The sequence below is a fragment of the Carassius gibelio genome, chromosome B4, assembly GCF_023724105.1.
Source record: "Carassius gibelio isolate Cgi1373 ecotype wild population from Czech Republic chromosome B4, carGib1.2-hapl.c, whole genome shotgun sequence".
NCBI lineage: Eukaryota > Metazoa > Chordata > Actinopteri > Cypriniformes > Cyprinidae > Carassius > Carassius gibelio.
The window spans coordinates 26,907,394-26,934,059 of record NC_068399.1 but is presented as its reverse complement, the minus strand read 5'-3'; the positions used below and the strand labels follow the sequence as shown (position 1 = coordinate 26,934,059).

Genomic DNA, 26,666 nt, shown 5'->3' with positions numbered 1-26,666 from the left:
GTGAACAAATGACACGAGAAGCACAAAACACGGATGGGAAGGAATAATTAACATCTTTATTTAGCGGAAATGATGTTACATTATTTCATTTAGAAAAGCGTTAGTTCCAGCATTGCTGAATTGAGAATTCCAGATTTGAATTTGAACTTGATTTGAATTGTGGTTCCAAACAGGAAGCAGAATTCTAATTGGAATTTTTAACTGATACATTAATTTCTCAGTATGTATTATCCGTCAATATGTTCTATGTTTAGGATATTTCAGAAACATCAGATGATTTTTAAGTATTTACTCAATTTCATTTTAGTGGAAGGACAATTCCCCCAATTTACTAATTTAAGAACATTTAAGAATTTTTTGTCTGTTCATAAATTACAATTATAATTATAATTCAACATCGTGTTCGATGAGGACGTTTCATTTCAATGCATACTCATGAATTAGCATTTCGTATTTTATTATTCATCTTCTTGGAATGTTTTCTTGTATCAGAACCAAAGTAACTGTGTCATAATGTTTGGAAAATGATCAAATGTAACAATCCCTTAACATCTGCATAACCAAGAGAATGTTTGTTTTTTTAACATTTAAAGTTTAGAACGTTCAGAGAAAATTCTGGAATGTTCATAACCTAATGGGAACGTTATAAAAACGTTCTTAGAACATATCTGTGTGACCTGTGCGGTCTGATACCGCTGGTACAGCATTTGAAGATTCAGCAGATGATTTTAGTACTTCGCTTTTTACTTTTATCATTCATGTATTATTCCGTGAGCTGTAAATTAAAGCTACAAAAGATCTAAAAAGATTCTACTGTAAATAGATCCGGCATCATCTTGTGTTTCTGCCTGAGGAGCAGAAGAGAGCAGCTTCAGATGCAGCTGGAGTTTCTCCTCTAGTCCGTCGGGTTTCGCTCCTTCTTCTTTCCTTCCCGTTTGGGTTTCTGTGTATCTGTGGGGAGATGAACTATACATCAGTCTCTCTCTCTCTCTCTCTCTCAGACACACACACACACACACACACACAAATCTCATGCACATCAAGCTCCTATTTCAGCCCTGAATCAGAAGTGTATATATATATATATATATTGCTTAAAGAAAATGATGCCTATTTTATGTACATTAAGATTTTTCATTGTGACATTTTAATGGCAGTCAAAGACATTTAACCCTTTATTCTCGGTACCATTAATTATTTATATGTTTGAATATTTTAGGTTTTTATTTTTTATTTTTATAATTCTCATTATTATTTATTAAAATATTACAGTATGTAATTTTTTTATATTAAAGTATTTTTTATTTTAAAATAAAAATGCTAAACAATTTTATTTAATTAGAAATATATTTATAAATGCTATTGTGATCTATCAATATTTTACCATTCCACTGAATTATTTTTCCATAAAAAATTTTTTTGCACGATAATGGGAATTTAGATTTTAAAATGTAAGTTTATTAAGTATTTTAAAGCACTTAAAAAATACATTAAATATATATACATATATATAGATCGTTTTTAGTTTTTTTTGCATGAATTTGGATTTCCAAACAATAATACATTCATGCATCAAAAATATTTTTTATTCAACATGACTTTTTTTTTTATTGCATGATAATTTAGAGGACAATGTGATGATAAAAATCCAGATAATCACGGCGAATGATTCTATTGTTATATGAGGATATTTATAAAGGTTCTTCTGCATAAATCTCATCTCAGATATGAAACGAACCTTGACTTTGTTTAATTAACATTCCTCTGAATTGAGTGAGAGCGGACGTCACCTGTTGATCAGAGTTTATCAAGTGTAAAAGTTCCCGTCCCCATCAACACCTGCCGTCTGCAGTCGTGTCTGAACTCGCCAAACAAACACGTTTGCACACAAAACAATCCAAAATCTTCATTAAACTGTCTGATGATGATTACATGTCCAATAACGCCATCCAAGCGTTCATAGCATTAGCATATCATTAGCATAAAGATTAAACCCATTCAAATCAAACACAAAAACATCCAGAAGACCTTCAGCAGAACAACAGCTAATTATAGAATGCAACCGAAGGAAAGACGAATCGCAAATGAGATCTGGAGATCAGCTGATATATACACATATATTGTGTGTCCATGTTAGTTTATAGAGAAACGCTCAGACATCCACACACACACACACACACACACACGTCTCATGAGCTGGACGGACCGCAGCGGTTCAGTCTGTTATTAGAGTTTAATATAAACCAAATCATTAGACACACAAACAGAAGCCCAGCCAATCAGAGGCTCAGAAAAACCTCATCCCTTCATCATGAACATCAGCGTGAGTGATGTGACGTCCCATCCACTCCGGACTGCTGTACCATAGACAGGTGAGATGATGTGTGTGTGTGTGTGTGTGTGTGTGTGTGTGTGTGTGTGTGTGTTTACCTCCGTTCATCCATCTGTGACAGTGGCACCCGCTCCCAAACCCCCACAATCCTCTCTGCTGCTGCTCTTATCACCTCAAACAGACCCCGGTGAAAACACCCCTCTCATCCTGTGTGTGTGTGTGTGTGTGTGTGTGTGTGTGAGTGTGTGTGTGTTTCCGGTCCACCATCAGTGGGGAATTTCTAGGGAGTTTCTAATCACTTCTCTCCTCTGTTAGTTTGGCACACTGAAAAGGGCACAAATACACATTACCTGCAGATACAGTATCACACACACACACACACACACACACACACACACACACACACCTGCAGTCCCTGAAGAACATTTGATTTGCTCAAATGTTGCTTTCATAGTTTCCATTTATACAATACCAGTCAAAAATCTGGAATAATTACAATTTTGTTATGTTTTTATCTCTTCCCCGCTCACCAAGGCTGCATTGATTTGTTTAAAAATACAGTAAAAATTTGAATTACTATTATATTGAAAAAGAAAACAGTTTTCTACATAAATATATTTTAAAATATATTTTATTTCTAAGATCAAAGCTGTATTTTCAGCATCATTCCTCCAGTCTTCAGTGTCACATGATCTTCAGAAATCAGAATAATATGATGATTTACTGCTCGAGAAACATTTCTGATTATTATCAATGTTTGAAACAGTTGTGCTGCTCAATATTTTTGTGTAGTTTGGGGTATGACTTAAAAAAGGAGAAATTAATTATTTTATTCAGCAAGGATGCATTAAATTGATCAAAAGTGACAGTAAAGACGTATAATGTTATAAGATTCCCTACTGTATTTCAAATAAACGCGGTTCTTTGCAACTTTCTATTCATCTGTGAATCCTGAAATATTTAATGTATCAATTTCCACAAAAATATTGTGCAGTTTTCAACATTGATAATAATCAGAAATGTTTCTTGAGCAGTAAATCATCGTATTATTCTGATTTCTGAAGATCATGTGACACTGAAGACTGGAGGAATGATGCTAAAAAAATACAGCTTTGATCTCAGAAATAAAATATATTTTAAAATATATTCACATAGGAAACAGTTATTTTGAATATTAATAATATTAAGCATTTTTACTGTAATGCAGCATTGGTGAATAGACTGAAAAGACTAATTTTTAATTAATTCCAAACTGGAGTTGGCATGATGTTTCTCCAGACACAAACGGGTCAGTTGTGGACATGCATTAAGAGTACAGCGCTAGTTTTTAAGAAGTGTTTGGGTTCGTATAGAGCCTGGTGTTTGATGATGGATTGGGCTCTTTAAGCTCTTTCAGGGGGGCAGCAGCACTTGAGCTCAAGTCCAAATCCTGATAAATGAGATGAGTCTCATCCATTACAGACAAATCCATCTCCTCTACACCTCCTCATCCTCCCTCTCGCTCTCGTTCTGATCCAGACATCCACGACCCTTACTTTAACACTGCGTCATAACATTCACAGCTACACCGAGGTTAAGAAAAGCTGCTCTTGACCCCGAATGTCAACTGGTTTGCTGTCCACTTCATCCAAACACAATCATATCTCCACTTAATTAAACCCAATTTAATAAATGCAGATGCTGCTGTCTGTTTGTGTGTTTTGTTTCGCGGTGGAAAATTAAATCTGCGACCTTCAGATTGAAAAACGAGGGTCTTGGTAGATTAAGACGAATTTCTTCTGATTAGCCTGAATTTTTGCCAGCATTTGCATTTATTCGTTTAGCAGATGCTTTTATCCAAAGTGACTTACAAATGAGGAATATTACAGAACGAGGGATTCATCAGCGGGAGAAATACTGCAGTGCCATGAATCTCCGTGCATTCACTTCATAATGAAGCACAGACGACAACAGCCACACGAGCAGCTGTCTGTGGCCTTTAACACAGATGCACTCTCAAACCGTCACATTTATTAAACTTTAATAGAGTCTTTAGAAACGTCTTGAGCGCGAGACAGAGAGAAAGACCTCATTGATCAATATTTCAGCGTAACCTTACGATCTCACTGTCCTACGGTTCAAAATGCAGACCTGAAACATAATATGAGATCAGTCTGGAGCAAACCATAATGTCAAACATTAGCATAATGCATTTGGATTTTTTTATTCTTTTTAGGGCAAGACATTACTGGAAAAAAGTTATTTTGTCATGCACTGGTCTATTTTTGGGCTGCTTTGCTTTTATAACATGTCTTATTTCAAACATCCAAACGTCCAAAGACACCTTTAAGTGTTTATTTTATTCAGATTTACCAGTTTGAGTTTCATTCCTGTCTATCTTCTGTTTGTTCATAAATAATTCGCCTGATTTTATGCAACATGTTATTCCTAAAAACATGGAGAAAATTAATTTTCCCTGGTTTGTTGACAATATTTTCTGATTCATGCACTGATAAAAAAAAAAAAAAATCTAAAATCTGTTCTGGAAATGTATGCAAATTAGTGCATATTTAATTAGATAATGCCTTGTTTGTATATTTCAACATAACAATGCAGGAAACTTATGTAATACATAACAATTGTCATAATGTACTGTGATTAATCAACTAGGGAAGCATGCTATTTATCACATGATTTTTACCCTATTCGCCATAATGCAAAAAATTTTGTAGCACTCCAAAGAAATCAGTTGATAATGTTTTTGTATTCGTTCACGTTTAGCACATTGCATGCTCAATATGTTTCTGTGTGTATATGTGTGTGTTCCTGTACCTTGTATCTTGGGCTTGGGTTTGCCGCAGGGTTTGGTGGCGCTGACAGTATTCGGGCAGCTAGCGTCCATCAGCGCTCGCTTTAGCACACCGCTGCGCTTCTTCATTCCTGTGATCGAGTCACACTCTCCCCACGCTTCAAAATCATACTTACACTCACCTGCAAGAGACAAAAACCCACAGCTTGATTTTCACGAGTTTAAATGCAACAAAACTGTGCAAAAAATACAGTGCGAATGCAAAAGCAAAACAAGCATGCATGCATAAACACGAAATCCAGATTTACTGTCTCAATACATCTTCCTGGTGTTATTGTGAAGGATTCATCAGTGCATGTTATTCTGAAAAAATAAATGTTTGTCTTCATAATCTTGAACAAGTTTTCAGCTGCCGTCTCCCATCCCTTTTCAACCATCTGTCATACGGAGAAACTTTTCACCATGCAATAACTCCCAAAGTTTAAAACCACATTTTTTTCATGTTGAATATCCTGTTTCACTTGGAACTACATCAGATTATGGAAGTAAAACGGGTTGCGGTCTACACAAGGGAAAAGAAAACACAACCCAGACTACATTAAATACAGGTTCACTTACAGTGAGGTTTGTGCCGGGCACAGTTTGTTCATTTTGTGAGGTGAATTATTGGCTGCCGAGAGCATGAGACCATCGAAATGCAATTTTACACAATAAACAATTTAGGTACTGTGTTGGGTTGGCACTTGACGGTTAATGTAAAATCGGGATCCTGAAGCAAAACCAATTGCAAGCCCTGATCTATGCTCTCGGTCCTTTATCTCTCGTCTCATTTCATCTTTCATTCTTTCTGGCAACGCGTTGGAGCGAATGGATGGGGGTCAAACTGCTTCAATCAAGCACAAAATTGTCTCTAATGACATATTTAAAGGCAGGGAGAATGTAATTACATGCAGCAGCCCTCCGGCTGAATGGCCGCTGTCCTGAACAGAGACCCTCAAAAATGTGAAATAGAGCCCTTATAACTCAAAAGGAAAGATTCTGCTCCAGACGTCAACGTTTCGATGCTAAACTGCACTGACACGGCTGCTGAGCTACACAGAAATACACAGAGGATTCATCACTCAACGTTTAGTGTGATCATGTTTTATTAAGTCAGTGATTTCTGATGTTCTTTTAGAGCGAGACGCTCTTCCCAAAGAGAGACTTCCTTGAGAAAACACCCAACAGTTTCAGTGTTTGTTGATAGTTTATGTGCATACCTACAAATCCACAGGGAAGGTGGCATATGCTCTCTCTCTCTCTCTCTCTCTCTTACACACACACACACACACACACACACACACAGAGTGGTATATTCTGCCAGCTTGTTTCTGGCTCTCACTGCAGTCATGTCATTTCTGAGGACAGAATTCTGTGAGAATTTCCATCTTGTTACTCCACAGTGCTGGCTTATTTACCCTGAGCCTTGTGTGTGTGTGTGTGTGTAACCTGTGTTTGTGTGGCTTTTCACCTCCAAACTGCTTTTTCCAGTTGCAGGGGATTTTGCATCGTTGGGTTTTGATGGTCTGTTTACAGTCAGTGCCGGTGCGTGTGCCCTCTCTGGTGCCCAGGCCGCAGTCACCCTCATTAGCCACACACACGCTCCACTGCCACTCGCCACAGTCCGATTTACGCTCTTTCTTACCTGTCAGAGTGAGAGCACACACACTTTCATTTTGCACCTTACAATTGTATGTATGAGAGCAAGAGACAGCGCGTGGGTTGATACAGAGCACTGTGTGTGTGGAAATATAGAGCACTGTGGGATAATATAGAGGAGTGTGGGGAAATATAGAATACTGAGAGGTAATTCATAGCAGTATGGGGAATTACAAAACAGTGTGGTTGATGAAGAGTAGCATGGGTAGTCTATCGTAATATAGAATGGTGTGGACAACAGAGCAGCATGCCATAATATATAGCAGTATGGTGTAATAAAGAGCGGTGTTTGTGAGATAAAGCAACATAAGATAATATAGAGCGGCAAGGTTGATATAGAGCAGTATGGGTGAAATAGAGCAGCATGGAGTAATACAGAAAGGTGACAGTGATACAGATCAGCATGGGTGATATAGAACAGTATGGGGTAATATAGAGCTGCATGAGTGAAATAGAGCCATATGGGGTAACATGGAGAGGCATGGGTGATATAGAGCAGCATGGAGTAATACAGAGCGGCATGGGTGATATAGAGCAGCATGGAGTAATACAGAGCGGCATGGGTGATAAAGAGCAACATGGAGTAATACAGAGCGGCATGGGTGATAAAGAGCAACATGGAGTAATACAGAGCGGCATGGGTGACAGAGCAGCATGTAGTAATACAGAGCGGCATGGGTGATATAGAGCACCTTGGAGTAATACAGAGCGGCGTGGGTGATATAGAGCACCTTGGAGTAATACAGAGCGGCATGGGTGATTTAGAACAGCATGGAGTAATACAGAGTAGCATGGGTGATGTAGAGCAGCATGGAGTAATAAAGAGCGGCATGGGTGATATAGAGCAGCATGGAGTAATACAGAGCGGCATGGGTGATAAAGAGCAACATGGAGTAATACAGAGCGGCATGGGTGACAGAGCAGCATGTAGTAATACAGAGCGGAATGGGTGATATAGAGCACCTTGGAGTAATACAGAGCGGCGTGGGTGATATAGAGCACCTTGGAGTAATACAGAGCGGCATGGGTGATTTAGAACAGCATGGAGTAATACAGAGCGGCATGGGTGATATAGAGCACCTTGGAGTAATAGAGAGCGGCATGGGTGATATAGAGCACCTTGGAGTCATACAGAGCGGCATGGGTGATTTAGAACAGCATGGAGTAATAGAGAGCGGCATGGGTGATGTAGAGCAGCATGGAGTAATACAGAGCGGCATGGGTGATATAGAGCACCTTGGAGTAATACAGAGCGGCATGGGTGATTTAGAACAGCATGGAGTAATACAGAGCAGCATGGGTGACAGAGCAGCATGGAGTAATACAGAGCGGCATGGGTGATAAAGAGCAACATGGAGTAATACAGAGCGGCATGGGTGATATAGAGCACCTTGGAGTAATACAGAGCAGCATGGGTGATTTAGAACAGCATGGAGTAATACAGAGCAGCATGGGTGACAGAGCAGCATGGAGTAATACAGAGCGGCATGGGTGATAAAGAGCAACATGGAGTAATACAGAGCGGCATGGGTGACAGAGCAGCATGTAGTAATACAGAGCGGAATGGGTGATATAGAGCACCTTGGAGTAATACAGAGCGGCGTGGGTGATATAGAGCACCTTGGAGTAATACAGAGCGGCATGGGTGATATAGAGCACCTTGGAGTAATACAGAGCGGCGTGGGTGATATAGAGCACCTTGGAGTCATACAGAGCGGCATGGGTGATTTAGAACAGCATGGAGTAATAGAGAGCGGCATGGGTGATGTAGAGCAGCATGGAGTAATACAGAGCGGCATGGGTGATATAGAGCACCTTGGAGTAATACAGAGCGGCATGGGTGATTTAGAACAGCATGGAGTAATAGAGAGCGGCATGGGTGATGTAGAGCAGCATGGAGTAATACAGAGCGGCATGGGTGATATAGAGCACCTTGGAGTAATACAGAGCGGCATGGGTGATTTAGAACAGCATGGAGTAATACAGAGCAGCATGGGTGACAGAGCAGCATGGAGTAATACAGAGCGGCATGGGTGATAAAGAGCACCTTGGAGTAATACAGAGCGGCATGGGTGATATAGAGCACCTTGGAGTCATACAGAGCGGCATGGGTGACAGAGCAGCATGGAGTAATACAGAGCGGCATGGGTGATAAAGAGCACCTTGGAGTAATACAGAGCGGCATGGGTGATATAGAGCACCTTGGAGTAATACAGAGCAGCATGGGTGATATAGAGCACCTTAGAGTAATACAGAGCGCCATGGGTGATAAAGATCAACATGGGTGATATGATATAGGGCAGCACAGAGTAATATATGGTGGCATAAATATAGAGCAGTAAGAATAGAAGAGAAAGAGCAGTGTGGAAAATTATAGTTTAGAGGGTAATATAAAGCACAGGGGGATAATATACTGTAGAGTAGCAAGGGGAAGTTTAGATCAATCTGGGGTGATACAGAGAAATATAGAGTAATTTGTGGTGATATTATTGGTGGATAATTTAGTGCATTGAGAGGTAATATAGAGCAATGTGGGCTAATAGCGTAATATATAGTAGCATATGGGGTACTTTAGAACAGCATAGGATAATACAGACATGTATGGGGTTATATATACATCATTGTATGGTAAAATATAGCAATATGTGGCAATACAGAGCAGTAAGAGTGATACAAAAAAGAAAATTTTCTGTTACCTTGTTTCTCTGTTTTTCCACCATCTGCCAGCGTCATTGTGACAGTCAGGAGGGCTAGTAAAGCCACACACACCCACTGCTGCTGCATGCTGGGAAAAAATAAATGCACTTTAAGTATATGGCTCACAATACAACAAAACAAACAGTGTGCAAATATCGACCTATAAAATGCTTCATCAACATACATGCAGAGGCTATCTTTCTTTCTCTTTCTTTCAGTCATTCTCTCTCTGTCTTTCAGGAAGAAAAGTAAAGGTGGATTGAATAATTAGAAAGCAATTTTATCCCAAACGCTCGGCTGCACTTCAGTTACAGTAGCAGTGCAGCCCATCGGCGACATCACCTCCATTTCAATTACTTATGAGCCTCCCTCTCTCCTGTTCTCTTCCTATTTCTGGTTGGCTGGTTTCCTGCTGTGCCCATAAGCATTGGTTTGCCAGACTTTGTTCCTAGTTCTGCCTCATGTTAAAGACGCTCAGCCATTTTCTCTCATGGGGTGAATCTCACGAAAACTGTAAATTACATCTCCAAGTCAATTTTAAATAGAATAAAGCCTATATTTAGAAAGATGTATTATTTTCAAGACAGTTAAGCACATTTCCTTCAATTTTCCATAATCCAACATCATTGCTGTGATGTGGGGGGAAACGTGAAAAGAAACGCATTTATATCTGTTGCACTGCTTTTTATTCATGCAGATTTTAATTAAAACATTATTGCATTACAGTAATAGGAATGTAATAGAATTATGGGAATGATAAAAGACGCCAGATGCAAAAGTAAAACACCCAGATGTATTACAGTAACAAGCATTTTGGGACAAAATGTGCAAAATTGTCATGAAAACAAGATCACAATTCCAAAAAAAAAGAGAGCCGGTGATGCTTCTGAGAGATTCGTCCCATCATTTCTGTCTCTATCCGTGCTAATCAGGCTGGACGTCTCTCTGCCGGGTCGGAGTGAGCAGCAGGCGCTCGCACACACCTGAGCTGTTCCACTTGAGTCAGACTGTGAAATCATCAGCACCACATAATAACCGTGATTTCAGTCAGATGGGCAAAAACCTGCCAATCAAAGACTCATGAGTCATGACATATAAAGTGATTCGGATCGTTAAAACATAATCTGCCCTCCAAGCCCTGATTAGCAACACTGCTAGTGAATGTGTGATAGGGGATGAGAGAGAGGATTAGCCTGGAGTGATGTGACAGGATCAGACAGCAGGGTGAGGTGCTCAGTTCAATTCCCCAATACCAATTGAACAAGATGCAGACGAACAGTTGAACAACTGCACACAAGGTGCACAACTCTAATTTCCATGTTAACTTAACTTATTAGAATTCAAATGGAAGGAGTTTAACAAAACCACTTTTTAAAAAAAAATAATGCATTTCTATAATCTTTTATATCATGGCTCACGTGTAAGAATGTTGTCACAGACATATGTGCAAATCAATGCTTGACATTTTCTGCTATGAAATTCCTGATATTATAGTTAGGCTATATAACATAAAAGTAATGTAAGATAAATGTAAAAAAAAATAAAAAAATAAAAAAAACAAACAAGAAAACTATACCAAAAATATAAAATTAAAATAAACTAATATATTACACATATATATATAATATATAAAAAAAATATATAACATATATAAAAAAAAAAATTTATTTCTGTGATGCAAAGCTGAATTTTCAGCATCATTCCTCCAGTCTTCAGTGTCACATGTAACATCAGTCGATCACATGATCCTTTAGAAATCATTCTAATATTCTGATTTATTATGAGTGTTGGACACAGTTCTGCTGTCGAATATATCTGATCAATAAAAGGTTCAAAAGAACGGCATTTGTTCAAAATAAAAATAAAAATTCTAATAATATATTTTCTTTACTATCACTTTTTATCAATTTAACACATCCTTGCTGAATAAAAGTATTGATTTTATTTAAAAAGAAGAAAGAAAAAAAATCACTGTGTATATTGTTATTACAAAATATTTATATTTTAGAAACATAGCTTTTTTTTCATATATTCATCAAAGTATCCTAAAAAAGTATCACATGTTCTGAAAAAATATTAAGCAGCAGAACTGTTTCCAGCTTTGATAATGAATCATCATATTATAATAATTTCTAAAGGATCATGTGATAATGATCCTAAAAATTCAGCTTTGCATCACAGAAATAAATGATAATTGAAAGTATAATACATTTAAAAACAATTATTTTAAATTGTAATAATATATCACAATATTACAGTTTTTTCTGTATTTTTGATCAAATAAATGCAGGCTTGATGAGCAGAAGAAACTTCTTTCAAAAACATTAAAAATAGTAATGTTTCCAAACTTTTGGTCTGTACTGTATATATAGGATTGCTAAGGTGTTCTAATAATAATAATCATAATAACCTAATAATCTGTTTTTGGCCTTGATAGACTGATATTCCTCTTTATCGTGACTCTTTAATCCCTTCAGTAACTTCATCTTCCAGTCGTTCTGATTTAATTTCAGCTCATGTATTGACTCAATGTGAATTTTTCCCAATCCTGCCACAGATATCACGAATATCTACACATTTAACCTCCACAGACCCTAAAGGAAGTCCACTAGTGTCACAAGACAAATGACTTGTGCTTTCTTACAAACCCCTACAGAATGAAGCCCTGAGGGGGGTCGGCCGTGTGTGTGTGTGTATGTGTGTGTGTGTGTGTGCACTGAGGTAAAGCGGCTATCCCGCTCTAACACTCCATTAGCTCATTGATCAGTGTAAAAGCAGGAGAGAGAGAGTGACAACGTGATCCATCAGAGTGAAACACACACACACACACACACAGAAGAACACTGTACTTGTCATTCGCTATTGACAGATTTCCTTAAGCCTGGTGCATTGGCTCTTAAAGGGACAGTACACCATTCTCAGCTACTCACCTTCATGTCACATGAATCCTGGGATTTTCTTCTGTGGAACATAAGAGCTCTTTTTTTTCATAGAATGAAAGTGAAAGACAGTCAACTAAAAAGAGCCTGTTTCCTCACATAAAGCTGTCAATTACAGTGTAAATCTCACAGATGCTCCTCTGAAACCTCTCATGTTTTCATATGCGCTGTGATTGACAGGGTTTTATCCACGCTGAGTCTGGCTTTGAGAGGAAACGCTTGATCCAAGCTTGATCCAGCTACTCTGACTCTTTGTTAAGTTCTGGGGGTTTGTTTTTAGTGATCGGGGGGCGGAGCTTATCAGAACCTGTTAGAATGCAGCAAACAGGAAGATGAGCTAAAAAAACCTGGATAAACGATGAACCTAGAGATCTTGAGAGGAATAAGAATAAGAAAAGTAACATTAATAGAATGTTCGTTCAGCGTTATCTGCTACATTCATTTTTAAATGTTTCAGAACATCCAGAGAACATTCAAATGTAACAAATGTTTGCAAAATCATAGAATGATACATTGCCTTGAGTTTATAAAAAACAGAACATGTTTTTACACGTTCTGTTGATACGTGAGCTAAGGAAAGGAGTTTCTGCTGGCATCAGCTGCTTTATTAAGTGACATTTATAGTGAAAGAATCAGAGACAGATTTACTGTTTATGGGCCCAAATTCAGTTTGATGTGAATCTATAAAACAGTAGACATCGCTGACTGACAGACAGTGAGAGAGACAGGAAGCTGCTTTGATAAACCAGATCATTGAGTGGATTATTTAAGCATGCATTCCTGTTTCTTTCAATGCATTAAAATGCACACATTTCTTATTTACATGTAATGCAGAGATTCTTTTTTGTATATATTTGTAACTTTTTAAATATGCATTTTTTCTTTCTGTATTTTTATATCGGTATGCTACATAATTACACAATATAAATCGATGTGATAAACTATTTAGAGTCAATTATATGTAAATGAATGGACTACAATTACAATCTGGTAGCACACATGATTTGAGGAATTATTTGAGGAACACTTTAACCCCTTCCAGTGTCTTCATATGAAGCGAGTACTAATAACTCCTGTAGGTCAGAGCGTCAGCGAGACGTCTGATCTCAGTAAACACAAGTCAAACAATCAGATTCACGAGAGAGAAACCCTGTGCAGAGCAGCACTAAGCCTGCAGACTCGCACACACACACACACACACACACACACACAGACGGATGGATAAAGCCGCCGGGTCTCCGATAAACCTGCCAGGCACCTGTAATCCCAAATCACTTTCACACACACACACAGCTCATAGCCGGCAAAACCCTCTCAAATGGAAAATAGATGGGATGTGTGTTGCAAATCGACTTTTTGACATTCGTGTCTTTCCATGAATTTCACTCCAGAGAAAAGTTCAGCCCGAGGGACGGAGTATTAGCTCACACACACACACACACACACCAAAAACATCTTTCAGGACATGTCAGGAAGCACAACGCCACCAAAGATGAGCCGCCTCGCCTCGCCTCGCCTCACTCGACCCCAAACAACACACTGTCTGCTCTATGCACTATATACTACAGCACAACAGTCGTGGATGCTTTTGAAAGAAGTTTCTTCTGCTCAGCAAGGCTGCAAAAATACAGTAAAAACAGTAAAATTATGAAATATTTTTCCAGTTTAAATTAGCTGTTTTCCATATGAATATATGTTCAAATGTTATTTATTGCTGTGTATTTTCAGCATCATTCCTCCAGTGTTCAGTGTCACGTGATCTTCAGAAATCATGCTGCTCGATTTACATTTTATCAGTGTTGAAAACAGCTGTGATGCGTCATATTTTTGTTAAAATCATTTTTCAGGATTCTTTGATGAATAGAAAGTTCAAAAGAGCAGCATTTATTTGAAATGGAATAATGTGTAACATTTTAAATGTCTTTACTATTATACATTACATTTCTCTCTCTCTCTTTCTTTTTTTTATATTACTGAACACAAACATTTGAATGTTATCATATTATAGTTTCCACAAAAATATTGTGCAGCACAACTGTGTTCAACACTGATAATAATCAGAAATGTTTCTTGAGCAGTAAATCATCATATCTTCATGATTTCTGAAGATCATGTGACACTGAAGAGTGGAGGAATGATGCTGAAAATACAACTTTGATCACAGAAATAAATTACAGTTTAACAGAGATTCACATAGAAAACAGCTAATTGAAATTGTTTAAATATTTCACATTATTAAAAATTTTCTTGATTTTTTAAAAATAATAATTATTTATTTTTTTAAGAATAAGAACCTTAAAACATAAAAAAGTAGTAGGAAGTAACAAATATGTATTGTGGCATAATGCAAATTCTTCATTTACAATATTTAAAACCAACAGGAATTATTCAGGGATGCGCTTCTGTTTTGACATCTATTTAAATAACTAATGTCCCACAGCAGGATTATTGAGACGTTACGTCTTGGATTGTCTTGTGAGTGTTTCTGGGGCTGATGACTGATGGTGCATCTGAAAGCAGGTGCGTGAACAAAGCAATTACATCCTAAACAGAGCAGCGGCTCCATCATTAACACCTCCACCCACATCCCTCACCTCCTCATCTTTAAAACACGGCCTGCGTTCAGGGCTACTGAAAGATTTATTTTGGTGATGTAAAATGATTCATGCCCGTCCCCACGGTGTTGATCAGTGACACTGAACAGAGAGAGAAGTATTCACACCTGTACTCCAGAACACCTGGCTTTATCCAGATACACTTCACGCGTCTGAAATCACTCCACAGTTGTTCACTAATTCACTACACAATATTTGGCAAATTTTGAAAATGTTTTTTATTTCATTTTTAATTTTCATTTTATTTTCAGCTTGAAGTATTCATTATTTTGTCATTTTTTATACTTTTTTTATTAATATATACATATATATATATGTATATATTAATAAAAAAAATCAGTTAATTTTTTTATTTTATTTTAAGTACTTCAATTTTTTATGGTTTTAGTTTCAGGTTAAGTTAACAATCATTACACAATAAATGATTTTACATAACCACTGAGTCTCAAATTACAGATAAAAATTATTACAAATTGAAACTGACAGTTTATAATAAATTGGATTTTAAACTTGGATCAATTTTAAAGATGTTGAGTCATATACTAATTAAAAATAAAATAAAAAAATGTTTTTGTATTGCTAAATTTGTACAATTTGTGAAAGTTTTTGTCATGAATTGTTTTGTTTTTTTGTTTTTTTTTATATATATAATTTTTGATTATTTTATTTATATATTTACTATATTTAGTTTATAGTTAAACAAAATGAAAATGACTTATGACACGGGCGCAGTAAGTCCCCAAAGGAAGCAGAAACAGTAGCCTGTCCATTTTTATATTATCATAAAAATTAAATATTATATTTTATATCCTTAGCAATGCTGAAGGACCGGATTTTATCACTCTCAGAAAAAAGGTACAAAAGCTGTCACTGGGGTGAAATCTTTTCAAAAAGCACACCTTTTACCCTAAAGAGACCACATTGGTAACTTAAAGGTACAAATTAGTACCTAAACTGTACATATTAACACCTAAAAGGTACAAAAGTGTGCCTTTCGAAAAGGTACCGCCCCAGTGACAGAGCTTTTGTACCTTTTTGTTCTGAGAGTGTAGGAGTAAACGCAGGGTCTCTCAGAGAGTTTCCTCAAATCAAGCAGAGACATTCATCACAAACCCACAATCTACAAACAAACAAAGAGACAAAGAAATGCAATTCCTGAAATTCAGAGGAATGCATCTCTTATTAGAGTTTATTGAGCTTGTCAGGGTTTCTCTCTAGCCCACACACACACACACACACACCTCCAGACGAAAGAGCTCAGCTCACAGTATTCTTCATGTTTGATTGCACTCAAGAAGAGTTTTTCTCAGCGGCCTCCGTATAGTTTTATTTAGCTCAATTAGAAATTCAACAATCTCCAAGTATACAGTACTAACACACACACACACACACACACACACACACACACACACACACACACACCTGATAAACATGTATGGCAATAAACTTACATCTGTTTATTGTAATAACAAAAAAATATCTGGTATGTGCACAAAACATGGTATTAATGTGGTATATATATATATAAATGCACACTTATATCTAATGTATATATTAGATAGTCTCTATGTATTCTTAACCGTGTATACTGCTTCTTTCTACTATATTTTTTTAAGTTTGCATTGATTATATTACTATCTCATACTGTGATGTTGCTTTAAATCCATCTCAACTGTAACACATTATAAATGAAGGGTGACTTTACACTGTGGACCGAGGATGAATGTGACAAATAAAAGAAAGCTGAACATTGATCAATAATTGTACGTGTTAAAGACGTGAGATTAAACAGATGCATGTTCAAACTCTGCTGAACAAAACAAGAATTGGTTATAATGGGAACTGTACTGGTCCCAGTGGGTCTCTACTTGTAATATCTTGCTTTTTCTTGGTGGCCAAGTTAAAACCATTAAATCCTGGTGAAATACCAGACACTACTGGACAGGGTTGCCAGGTCTGTGGAACAAAACCAGCCCAAAGGCCAATTAAAAAAGGCCCAAAACAAGCAAAAAATACCGTATCTACATATTACTGTAAAACCCAACACATGCCACTCACATAATCCCAAAAAACTCATAATCCTGCAGTTTTATCATTGGTGGAACATAAAATATTACTACTCATGCAAACGGTCAAATCTTTAACCTGCACGAAAAACTTTTTACGATTTTATAAGTATCCCAATTCTGCATTAAAAGCGCAGACTTGTCATCAATGAATTACTGTAACTGAATTACTTTTAAAGGATCACTCTGAATTTTACTTTCAGTTGGTTCTGATGTAATTGCATTACATATTTTAAAGATGAATAGATTAGTCGATAGAACAATTAGTGGATTTAACATTAAAATGTAAATCTGTTTTTAAGGTAAACATCTGAGTTCAAGAATAATTCATGCACACATATATTATGCATTTGAAGAGCATTTTATGCTTGTATTGTTGAACTAGTTAGAAAGTAATAAGGAATGCAAAACTGGAAAACATTACTTAAATCTACTTTTAATAATTAGGAGCAGTAAGTCTTCATTTTTTATTTTTTATTTATTTATTTATTTATCTTATTTCAACATTTACACAATTTCTATCTCTACATATTTTGATAGTGATTCTTTTAAAGAATGTTTTTTTTTTTTTAGCATGCTTTCTACTGACGCCCTTCCAAATGTCTATTCTTGTGTTTTTTTAATGTTAACTCCCCCAACACTGGATGGTTAGGAGCATTATTAAAGTTTGTCATGATATATTTGTCATGATGGCTTTCTCTCGTCTGGTTTTATGTTGTTTGGGATGCTGGACTTTCACAGTCAGCCGAATATTAACGGAGGAGTTGTGTTATTTTTGGTCAGCACTTGGAGGGTGTGAAGTAGAAGAAAGCAAGTGACATTAAGGGAGAGAAGGAGTGGGTGTGCTCTTTAAAGTACAGCGCGCTCTGTGAACACACACACACACACACACACACACACACGCGGGGAGGCCGAGGTCGCTGCTCTTATCCCACAGCAGCTTCTTCTAACTCCATCTGCTCTCAGAAGTCAGAAACAGAGAGAGAACGAGATCTCCTGCTTTATTTACAGACCTGCGCTTGTTCGTGAACGGCTACAGTTGAGTTTGTAGGTGGACTCGCCCTCATTAAACTTTCCAAAAGCCCTCGTCTTCCTCGCCGTCTGTTTGTGAAGACGCCAGCCAACACAGCTCCACTTTAATCCCACGAGAGGATGAGATCTTATAATCGCTCAGATTAGCCACACCAGCCGTCGAGCGCCTTTTAAAATCAAGTTAAATGCACCGTGACGTCAAGAGCCAGAAATGAAGAGTTTGGCATCATTTACTCGCTCTGTGGAGCCTGGTGTGTGTTTGTGTGGGAGAGTATTGTAATACAATGAGCGCTCTGCATTAGAGGAGTCTATATGTGTCATTAAAAGCCATTATTCACTAGAAATATCCACTAATGCTTTGGTTTTTTAATCTCGGGTGACTTCAGAAGGCTTGGAATATACAGTAGTTAGAACAAGGGTTTCAGTCTTTTAGATGCCATGGACCCCCAAATATGATTCGCTTCATGCAAGTGACCCCTATCTAAAAATGTAGAAGGGATCTATTGTAATCTATTCAAAGATCCAATTTAAACTGTGAAAATTGGTTACTTTGTAATTAGTAATTTTGTGTAAAATGTTATTTGGAAAATTTTTAGATATTTTTTTGTACTGAGTGAAGTACTGTAGCATTATTTATTTAAATCCATTATTATTTGTTTATATATTTTAGATATTATCTAATGTTTATTTATTTGTATGAATCTGTTTTTATTATTTATTTTGATCACATTTTCATTGTTTTCTGTTTTCAATTTAATTCTTTAGTAATTATTTATTTGAAACTTTTCTAACATGTATCCATTTATTTTAATAATGTTTAAAATATTGTGTATCAAATATATTTTTGTATTTATTTATTTATTTTTCATATTTATTTATTTATTGTGTAATGTTATTTCATTTTCGTTTTTGTTTAACTTTTTATAATTCATTTATCTGTACTTTTTTGTTTTTCATGGATCTACTTGCAAATAACCCCAATTTGATTATTTTTTTCTAACACTTACTTATTTATTTTAATAAAATTATTTTTCATTATTTCCATGAGCTAAAATGCTAAAATACGAGTTATATGGACTATTTTTATTCTAATTTAATTGTCCTTTTTGTATCTTGAAGCTCAGATCCAGCTCCAAATGTCCTCTGTGTCCACTGCAGACTCAGATGATGACAGACACATGGCTGACCTCTTCTTTCAGACACAAACCATCAATCATAATTATTTACGTGCTCCAGGTATTGATGATGCAAAAGCCCATCAAATCAACACACAAACTGATTGGGTATAATCCATAATTTCCCCAGAGCTCACGTCCCGGCTTCTTTAATTGGGTGTCAGCCGCGATGACTCGAAGTCCTCGGAGAAGTTTGTGTGAAAAGACAGAGACAATAAAAATAACTGTGGGCTGCACATTAAAGCAGAGTGTCTATTATTATCTGTGTTCACTACAGAAGCTCTTAAGGTGAGATGTGCATGACGTGAGCGTGAGTCAACCGGGACACAACACCCCATTAAACACTTATTCTGGCCCACTGCGTCGCCCTATTAGCCCTGAGATTACACACACTCTGTCCACCCCCCATACACACACACACACACACACACACACACTCTGTCAGCTACTTTCAGGAAACTCAATGTTTCTCCACCTACACACTCTTAAAAATACAGATCTTTATTAGAATCAATGGAGCCATTAAGAGCCTTCAACATCAGTTCACAATATTGGAAAAAGGTTCTTTAGATTATTAAAACGTTCTTCACACTAAGACAAAACGGTTCTTTTGACAACTGATCACTGAAAGATTCCTCGGGGAACCAGACGTGGTTCTTCTGTGGCATTGCTAAAAAAAAATGTTTTGATGCTTGGTTTTTAAAATGTTTCCTCTTTTTTTGGAGTTTTTATGCTGACATCCTTTGCACCTAATTCAAGCCCCGCCCCTTCACATGTAACGCCCACTTTTCATGATCCAGTCAGTCATTGGTGGAATAAAGCCTCTACTCTTTTATTGATCACTGAACATCCTGCTTTCTTCTGAAGTTTATCCGATGGAATCGGAGGAAAACACACCAGTTTCACAGAATGTGGTTTACCACAAACCAACAAGATGATATAACAAAACAAGGTTTTTAATAAAAGCTGAGCTGCTCTTCTGTGGCACTCCAGCATCACCAAAAGGATCGGGTTTCTGAAACACTCCCTCGTCTGTCATTGGTCAGATAAAGAATTAGCCCCGCCCACAACCACATCACTGGTAGAAATAATGTTTCTTCCGGCTTGTGCTACAAAAATACATCACCACCAAGATTAATTTAATTTCAGATATATTTTTGTAATAATTTATATTCTGTTTTCATTCGGATTTTAAAGTCAACATTTTAAAGTTTTTGTAATTTTTATTAGTTTTTGTTTATTTTTTTAATTATGTCTACCTACGTTTTATTAACTTTCTTTAGTTTTACAACTCAGAAATTGCCAGTAAAATTCATAAATAAATTACAGAGAAATATTCTGTAGTTTATATATAATATTATATATCTATAATATTTTATTTCAGTAAAATAATAATAATTTTAAAGGTTTTTATGGTTTTATTTGACTACTGGTGCTCATAGACCAGTATGTAATAATGTTTCTAGCCTTTCTCTTTGGGCTGATTTCCTCCTGGTTTCTGTTTTTAACAGACCTAATGTGTGTTCATTAACAGTCACTCAATCTGTCAATCACTCCACTTACTTCACGGCTTCTTTTCTTTCCATCTCGGGGGACTTCACACCGAGAGACAATCATCTCACTTCATTAGACAAACACAAACAAGCCAGCGCTCCCACAGGGAGAGAGAGAGAGGGAGAGAGAGAGAGAGAGAGAGAGAGAGAGCTCTGATCTGATCATGTGCAGGAGATCAATAATCAGATCCCAGTCATCTCAGACCAACAACCCAATGAGCCTGAGGATGATTGCATTTTATTTCCACCACCAGGAGCCATAACTAGAAAATCTATAATTATCGATGTTGGAAACGTAATCATTTTTGTGTTGGAGTTCTTAAAAGAAATTAATACTTTTATTAAAAACATTTATAATGTTACAAAAGATTTCTGCTTCAAATAAATGCTGTTCTTTTGACGTTTCTATTCATCAAAGAATCCTGAAAAACATCGTCTTCATAATTTCAGCTTTACATCAGAGGAATAAATTATATGTTAACATGTATTCAGATAGGAAATAGTTATTTTAAATTATAATATTATTATAATTGTATATATGTATTTTTGATTAAATAAATCAGCCTCTGTGAGCATAAGAGACCTCTTTCAAAAACATTTAAAATCATATTGAAATATGCTTTCCATAAATTCAGCTTTGCATTACAGGAATAAATTACATTTACATTTAGTCGTTTAGCAGACGCTTTTATCCAAAGCTTCTTACAAACGAGGACAATAGAAGCAATCACATCTAAAAAAAGAGCAATGTTATGTAAGTGTGACTCGGTTATCCTAACGCAGTACACATCGACAGTACACACACACACACACACACATATATATATAGAAAAAAACAAGTAGATAGCATAGAAAAATAGAAAGCTAGTGTGTTTCTTTACATTTATATTACATTTAAAATTGAGTAAAATTACATTTGAAAATACAATAAAAAATAAATAAATAGAAATAGAAAACATTTTTTTAAACGGATCAGAAGTGACATGCATAGGCATTTATATTATAAAATATATTTCAATTACAAATAAATGTTGTTCTTTGTATTCAGTATACTCTAAAATAAAGTTATCCAGTTTTCCACAAAAATTCTGAGCAGCACAACTGTGTTCAACATTGATAATAATCAGAAATGTTTCTTGAAAATAATCATATTATTGTGATTTCTGAAGATCACGTGACACTGAAGACTGGAGGAATGATGCTGGAAATACAGCGGAGCATCACAGAAATACATTACACTTTAACACAGATTATTACAGTAAAGAGCTTTTTCAAATTATAATAATTTAACACAATTTTACTGTATCTTGGATCAAATAAATCAGACTTGGTGAGTTCTTTCAGAAACAATAAATCATACAACACTTCAGCAGTGCATCGTCCAAACTAAGAATAAAACTTGTGTAACCAGAGACCACTGTTTGTTTCATAACGCCATCAGTTACATCATCATCACCATCATCGTCATCACCATCATCATCATCATCATCATCACCATCATCATCATCACCATCATCACCATCATCACCATCACCATCACCATCATCGTCATCACCATCATCATCACCATCATCGTCATCACCATCACCATCATCACCATCACCATCATCACCATCACCATCATCACCATCACCATCACCATCACCATCACCATCACCATCATCACCATCACCATCACCATCATCACCATCACCATCATCACCATCACCATCATCACCATCACCATCATCACCATCACCATCATCATCATCACCATCATCACCATCACCATCATCACCATCACCATCATCACCATCACCATCACCATCACCATCATCATCATCACCATCACCATCATCACCATCACCATCATCACCATCACCATCATCACCATCACCATCACCATCATCACCATCACCATCACCATCATCACCATCACCATCATCATCATCATCATCACCATCATCACCATCACCATCATCACCATCACCATCATCACCATCACCATCATCACCATCACCATCACCATCACCATCACCATCACCATCATCATCATCACCATCATCATCATCACCATCATCATCATCAATCAAGTCAATGTAATCATGTGTCAGTTCAGAGAGAGGTCTGTGTATTCCCCACCGGAGCACACGAGTGTGTGTGTGTGTGTGTGTGTGTGTTTCCATGGAGCATCCTTCTGAGAATCCAAACACTGTGTGTGTGTGTGTGTGTGTGTGTGTGTGTGCTCCTGCACCTTAGCGACCCAATCTATGAGAAAGCGGCCTCAAGCTGCTTGAATGAAAAGAGGGAATCGAACAGAACAGACCGAGAAATGCAACGACCCCCCTGAGCCTCTACCCAGAATGCTTTTGTGTTTGGATGTGTATATAAGCACCCGTTCCCACACAGTCCAGAACCACGGGAGATTCATCTCCACTGATCTCACACTCTCCAAAACAATTCTGCTTCCTCCCAGATCGGTTCTTAATAAAGGAATCATTTTGTCTTTATTTGATCATTTTGTGCAACAATGTTTTTAATAGTCTAAAGTTTACCATGGATGCTAATTTCCACAACGGCATTAAAAAATACAAAATAAAAGTCCATATACTTTTATTTATCTCACAATTCTGAATTTTCCCCCTTGTAAATGTGAGCAAATCTTAGAAACTAAGTCATAATTATGATATATAACTATGCTATTTCTGAGAAAAAAAACACAGAATTGTGAGATATAATCAATTAAGAGAAAAAAAGGCTGAAATGCAAAATATAAAAACTGAATTCTGAGAAAAATGGCTGAAATGTGAGATTTAAACTCGTAATTCTAAGAAAAAAAAGTCAGAACTGTGAGATAAAAACGTGTAAATTCTGATTTAAATAAAGGCTTAAATGCAAAAAATAAATTCTGAATTCTGAGAGAAAAGTCTAATCTATGAGATATAAACAAATCATACGTACTTTTATTTTTCATTTATATAATTCTGAGAGAAATTGTAAGATTTAAACTCGCATTTCTAACACAAATGTCAGAACTGTGAGATAAAAACGAGCAATTCTGAAAAGAAAAAAAAAAAAGTTCCAGTTGTGAGATATAAAGTGGCAAATTTTGAGAAAAAAAGACTGAGATGTGTGACAAAAAGAAGTCCAAACTATGAGATATAAACTCCCAAACTGTGAGAAAAGACGTCCAATTGTGAGAACAGGTCAAAATGTTAAGAGTTAAAGTCTCAGTGACATCACTTTTTGTTTTTGAGGCAGAGAGGCACCTTCTCCAACATAAAGAAGCTTTTGTGGATCATAAAGAGTCCATGGATGTTAAAGCTTCTCTATGGAAAGCTAATGAAGAAGCTTTACTTTTCCTCTCTGTATGTGCTGGGAAGGATCCATCATCAGAATATGTAACAGTGAGTCACGTCTCCTAATAAAGGATCATCCCTGGTCCTGACGCTTCATCTGAGCAGGACTCGTTCTGAACTATAGCAACAGCGTATAGCTCACAGGGTCACACGACACCCGCTTATTCTCATTCCAGTCAGGAACGACCCACTTCACACACCACCCTGGGAAAAACGGCCTCTCTCAAACACACACACACACAGGCACTACACGCAGAAGTCTGAATGCAGACGCTACACACACACACACACACACACACACAAGATGTTCTCAAAAGAAGACGCAGGTTTCACCTGTCATCGAGAGGAGAGGAGAAGAGGAGCATGAGATGTGTGTTGATGAGGAGGAAGGTAAAACTCTCTCTCTCTCTCTCTCTCTCTCTCTCTCTCTCTCTCTGTCTCTCGTCCCGCACAGATGTGGGCCGGACAGATAAAAGGTGGACCACGGCGAACCCGTTTAAATGCTTTTCAAAGGAGACGCTTTGAAGTTTAAACAGGAAATGCATGCTTTCTTGCATAACAATGTCATTTACATCATCTGACCGAGACGCGAGAAACATCGACGGATCAATCTCACGAAACATATCAAAAATATCCAAAAAGACAAAAACAAATTATCATTATTTTCTGCAATAATAGAGCATTTCTGCATTGTTTGCATTCTGACGTTATTTTCAGACATTCCTTAATTCTCATCACTTTAATGCGAATATATATCATAAAATATATTTTAAACAATATATAATATTAAATATCTAAATTTAATAACAAAATGTAAATTAAAAAAAATATTTGTATTACTGTTATACAAAGACAATTACAATATTACAGTAATAATAGACAATTCTCACAATTGTTTTAAATGTGTATTATATTCTATTTATTTAAAACAAATAATAAGTATTTCAATTTAAGACATTGAAATAAACATATTTCCAAATAATTTGCAATTAATGTAATCTAATTTAATCTAATATTAAATAAAAAAAATGTAAACATGGAAAAAATAAATGTATTGCAATGCAAAAAAATAATATAGTTAAATATAATAAAAAAGATATAACATTTAATATGTAAAAATACATTTAAAAAAGTTAACTAAAAAATGTTAAAACTTTAACAGAATTTGTACCGTAATATAAAAAAATTATGTTAATTACAATCTAATGAAATTGGTTTGTAACATGCTTAATACCATAAAATATAAAAATAGGCTTTTTTATGCAAACTATAAGACAGCGAAATGTCACTTGGACATATTTTCTTGAGACTGAGCCCATCATCTTCAGTAAAGCTCTCTCTCTTTTGGACAAACTTTAACTTGCATTATTCTTTATTTTTTTGTATTTCAGGATCTGAGGAGACATTTGCTCAAGCCTTCACCAAGAAAACACTTGAGAAAAGACCTTGTTTGGCTCTAAATGAGCGCAGAAGTTGTGAACTCAGCTTTACAGCGGCTCTGAGCTCGGAGAAGGAGGTTTAAAGTTACGTACCTGTCGTCTGAAGAAGAGTTCCTAATTCCACCTGTTTGCCCTCTTTGTTTCTCTTTTGATCCCCCTGTCTCTCTCTCTTTATCTCTAGCTTTCTGTTTCCACTACAGAGCCGTGCTAATGGTGTCTGTGAGAGCGACGGACTGAGTGTGTGTGTGTGTGTGTGTGTGTGTGTGTGTGTGTGTGTGTGTGTGGAGGGAGGGATTGTTTGTGTATTTGCCGCGAGCTGAAAGCCCAGCTGACTCCTGATCACACTCTCATTAATACAAGGTCATTCCAGGGATGAGAGAGAAAGAGAGATGCTGAGAGAGAGAGAGAGAGAGAGAGCTGTCTGATAAAAGTATGAAAGGAAACAGGAATATATTCTGTCTGCTGCGTGAAATTAAACTCGGGCACTTTTCACTCAATGAAGTTTCCCTCGACACACAGACCAGCCGTATAACACATGAGAAGATTGTCTGGTGTAAATGCATTTCTTTCAGCTTACTCTGGAACAAATAAATCAAGTCTTCTGTCTGAAAACAGCAACAATCCAACACCTGCAGCACACACACACACACGCACACACACACACACACACACACACACACGATAGAAATAATCTCTGCACACAAGAGAGATATGAAGTTATAGTCAAAAAAAGAAATAAAAAAACAATTTATATATATATATATTACTGTAATACAAAAAATTACAGTAATTAGAGCATAATGACAATCAACATTAAGAATAATGATAAACTTAAGAATAAAGAAAATAACTTTTTTAATTAATTAATTTTTTTAATTTTTGCACCATGCAACTATTTAATGTTTCTAAATAATCACTGGAATTAATTACTGTAATACAATATATATATATATATATATATATATATATATATATATATATATATATATATATT

At 36.4% G+C, this 26,666-nt stretch overlaps 1 protein-coding gene across 2 annotated transcripts; it reads right to left on the bottom strand.

The window, feature by feature from the left end:
• Positions 1–34: 34 nt before the first annotated feature.
• Positions 35–25,938, bottom strand: LOC127956692 (pleiotrophin-A). Of its 2 annotated transcripts, none has more exons than XM_052554855.1 (5): positions 25,766–25,938; positions 9,515–9,603; positions 6,631–6,804; positions 5,144–5,302; positions 35–951 (listed from the first exon to the last, which is right to left on the bottom strand). In XM_052554855.1, the coding sequence occupies exons 2-5, from the start codon at positions 9,600–9,602 to the stop codon at positions 896–898; spliced, it is 477 nt and encodes a 158-aa protein (XP_052410815.1). In that variant the 5' UTR covers position 9,603; positions 25,766–25,938; the 3' UTR covers positions 35–895. The 2 variants fall into 2 exon arrangements, with proteins under 2 accessions (XP_052410815.1, XP_052410814.1); XM_052554854.1 differs by lacking the exon at positions 25,766–25,938 and adding an exon at positions 9,700–9,882.
• Between the last annotated feature and the right edge of the window lie 728 nt (positions 25,939–26,666).

Excerpts from the sequence above, each read along its gene's own strand:
- LOC127956692 (XM_052554854.1), bottom strand. The coding sequence starts at position 9,737 with ATGACTGAAAGAAAGAGAAAGAAAGATAGCCTCTGCAT. Across the intron at positions 9,604-9,699 it reads AAGAAAGATAGCCTCTGCAT|CATGCAGCAGCAGTGGGTGT; the intron begins GTATGTTGATGA and ends ATTTTTTCCCAG. Across the intron at positions 6,805-9,514 it reads TGGAAAAACAGAGAAACAAG|GTAAGAAAGAGCGTAAATCG; the intron begins GTAACAGAAAAT and ends TCACTCTGACAG.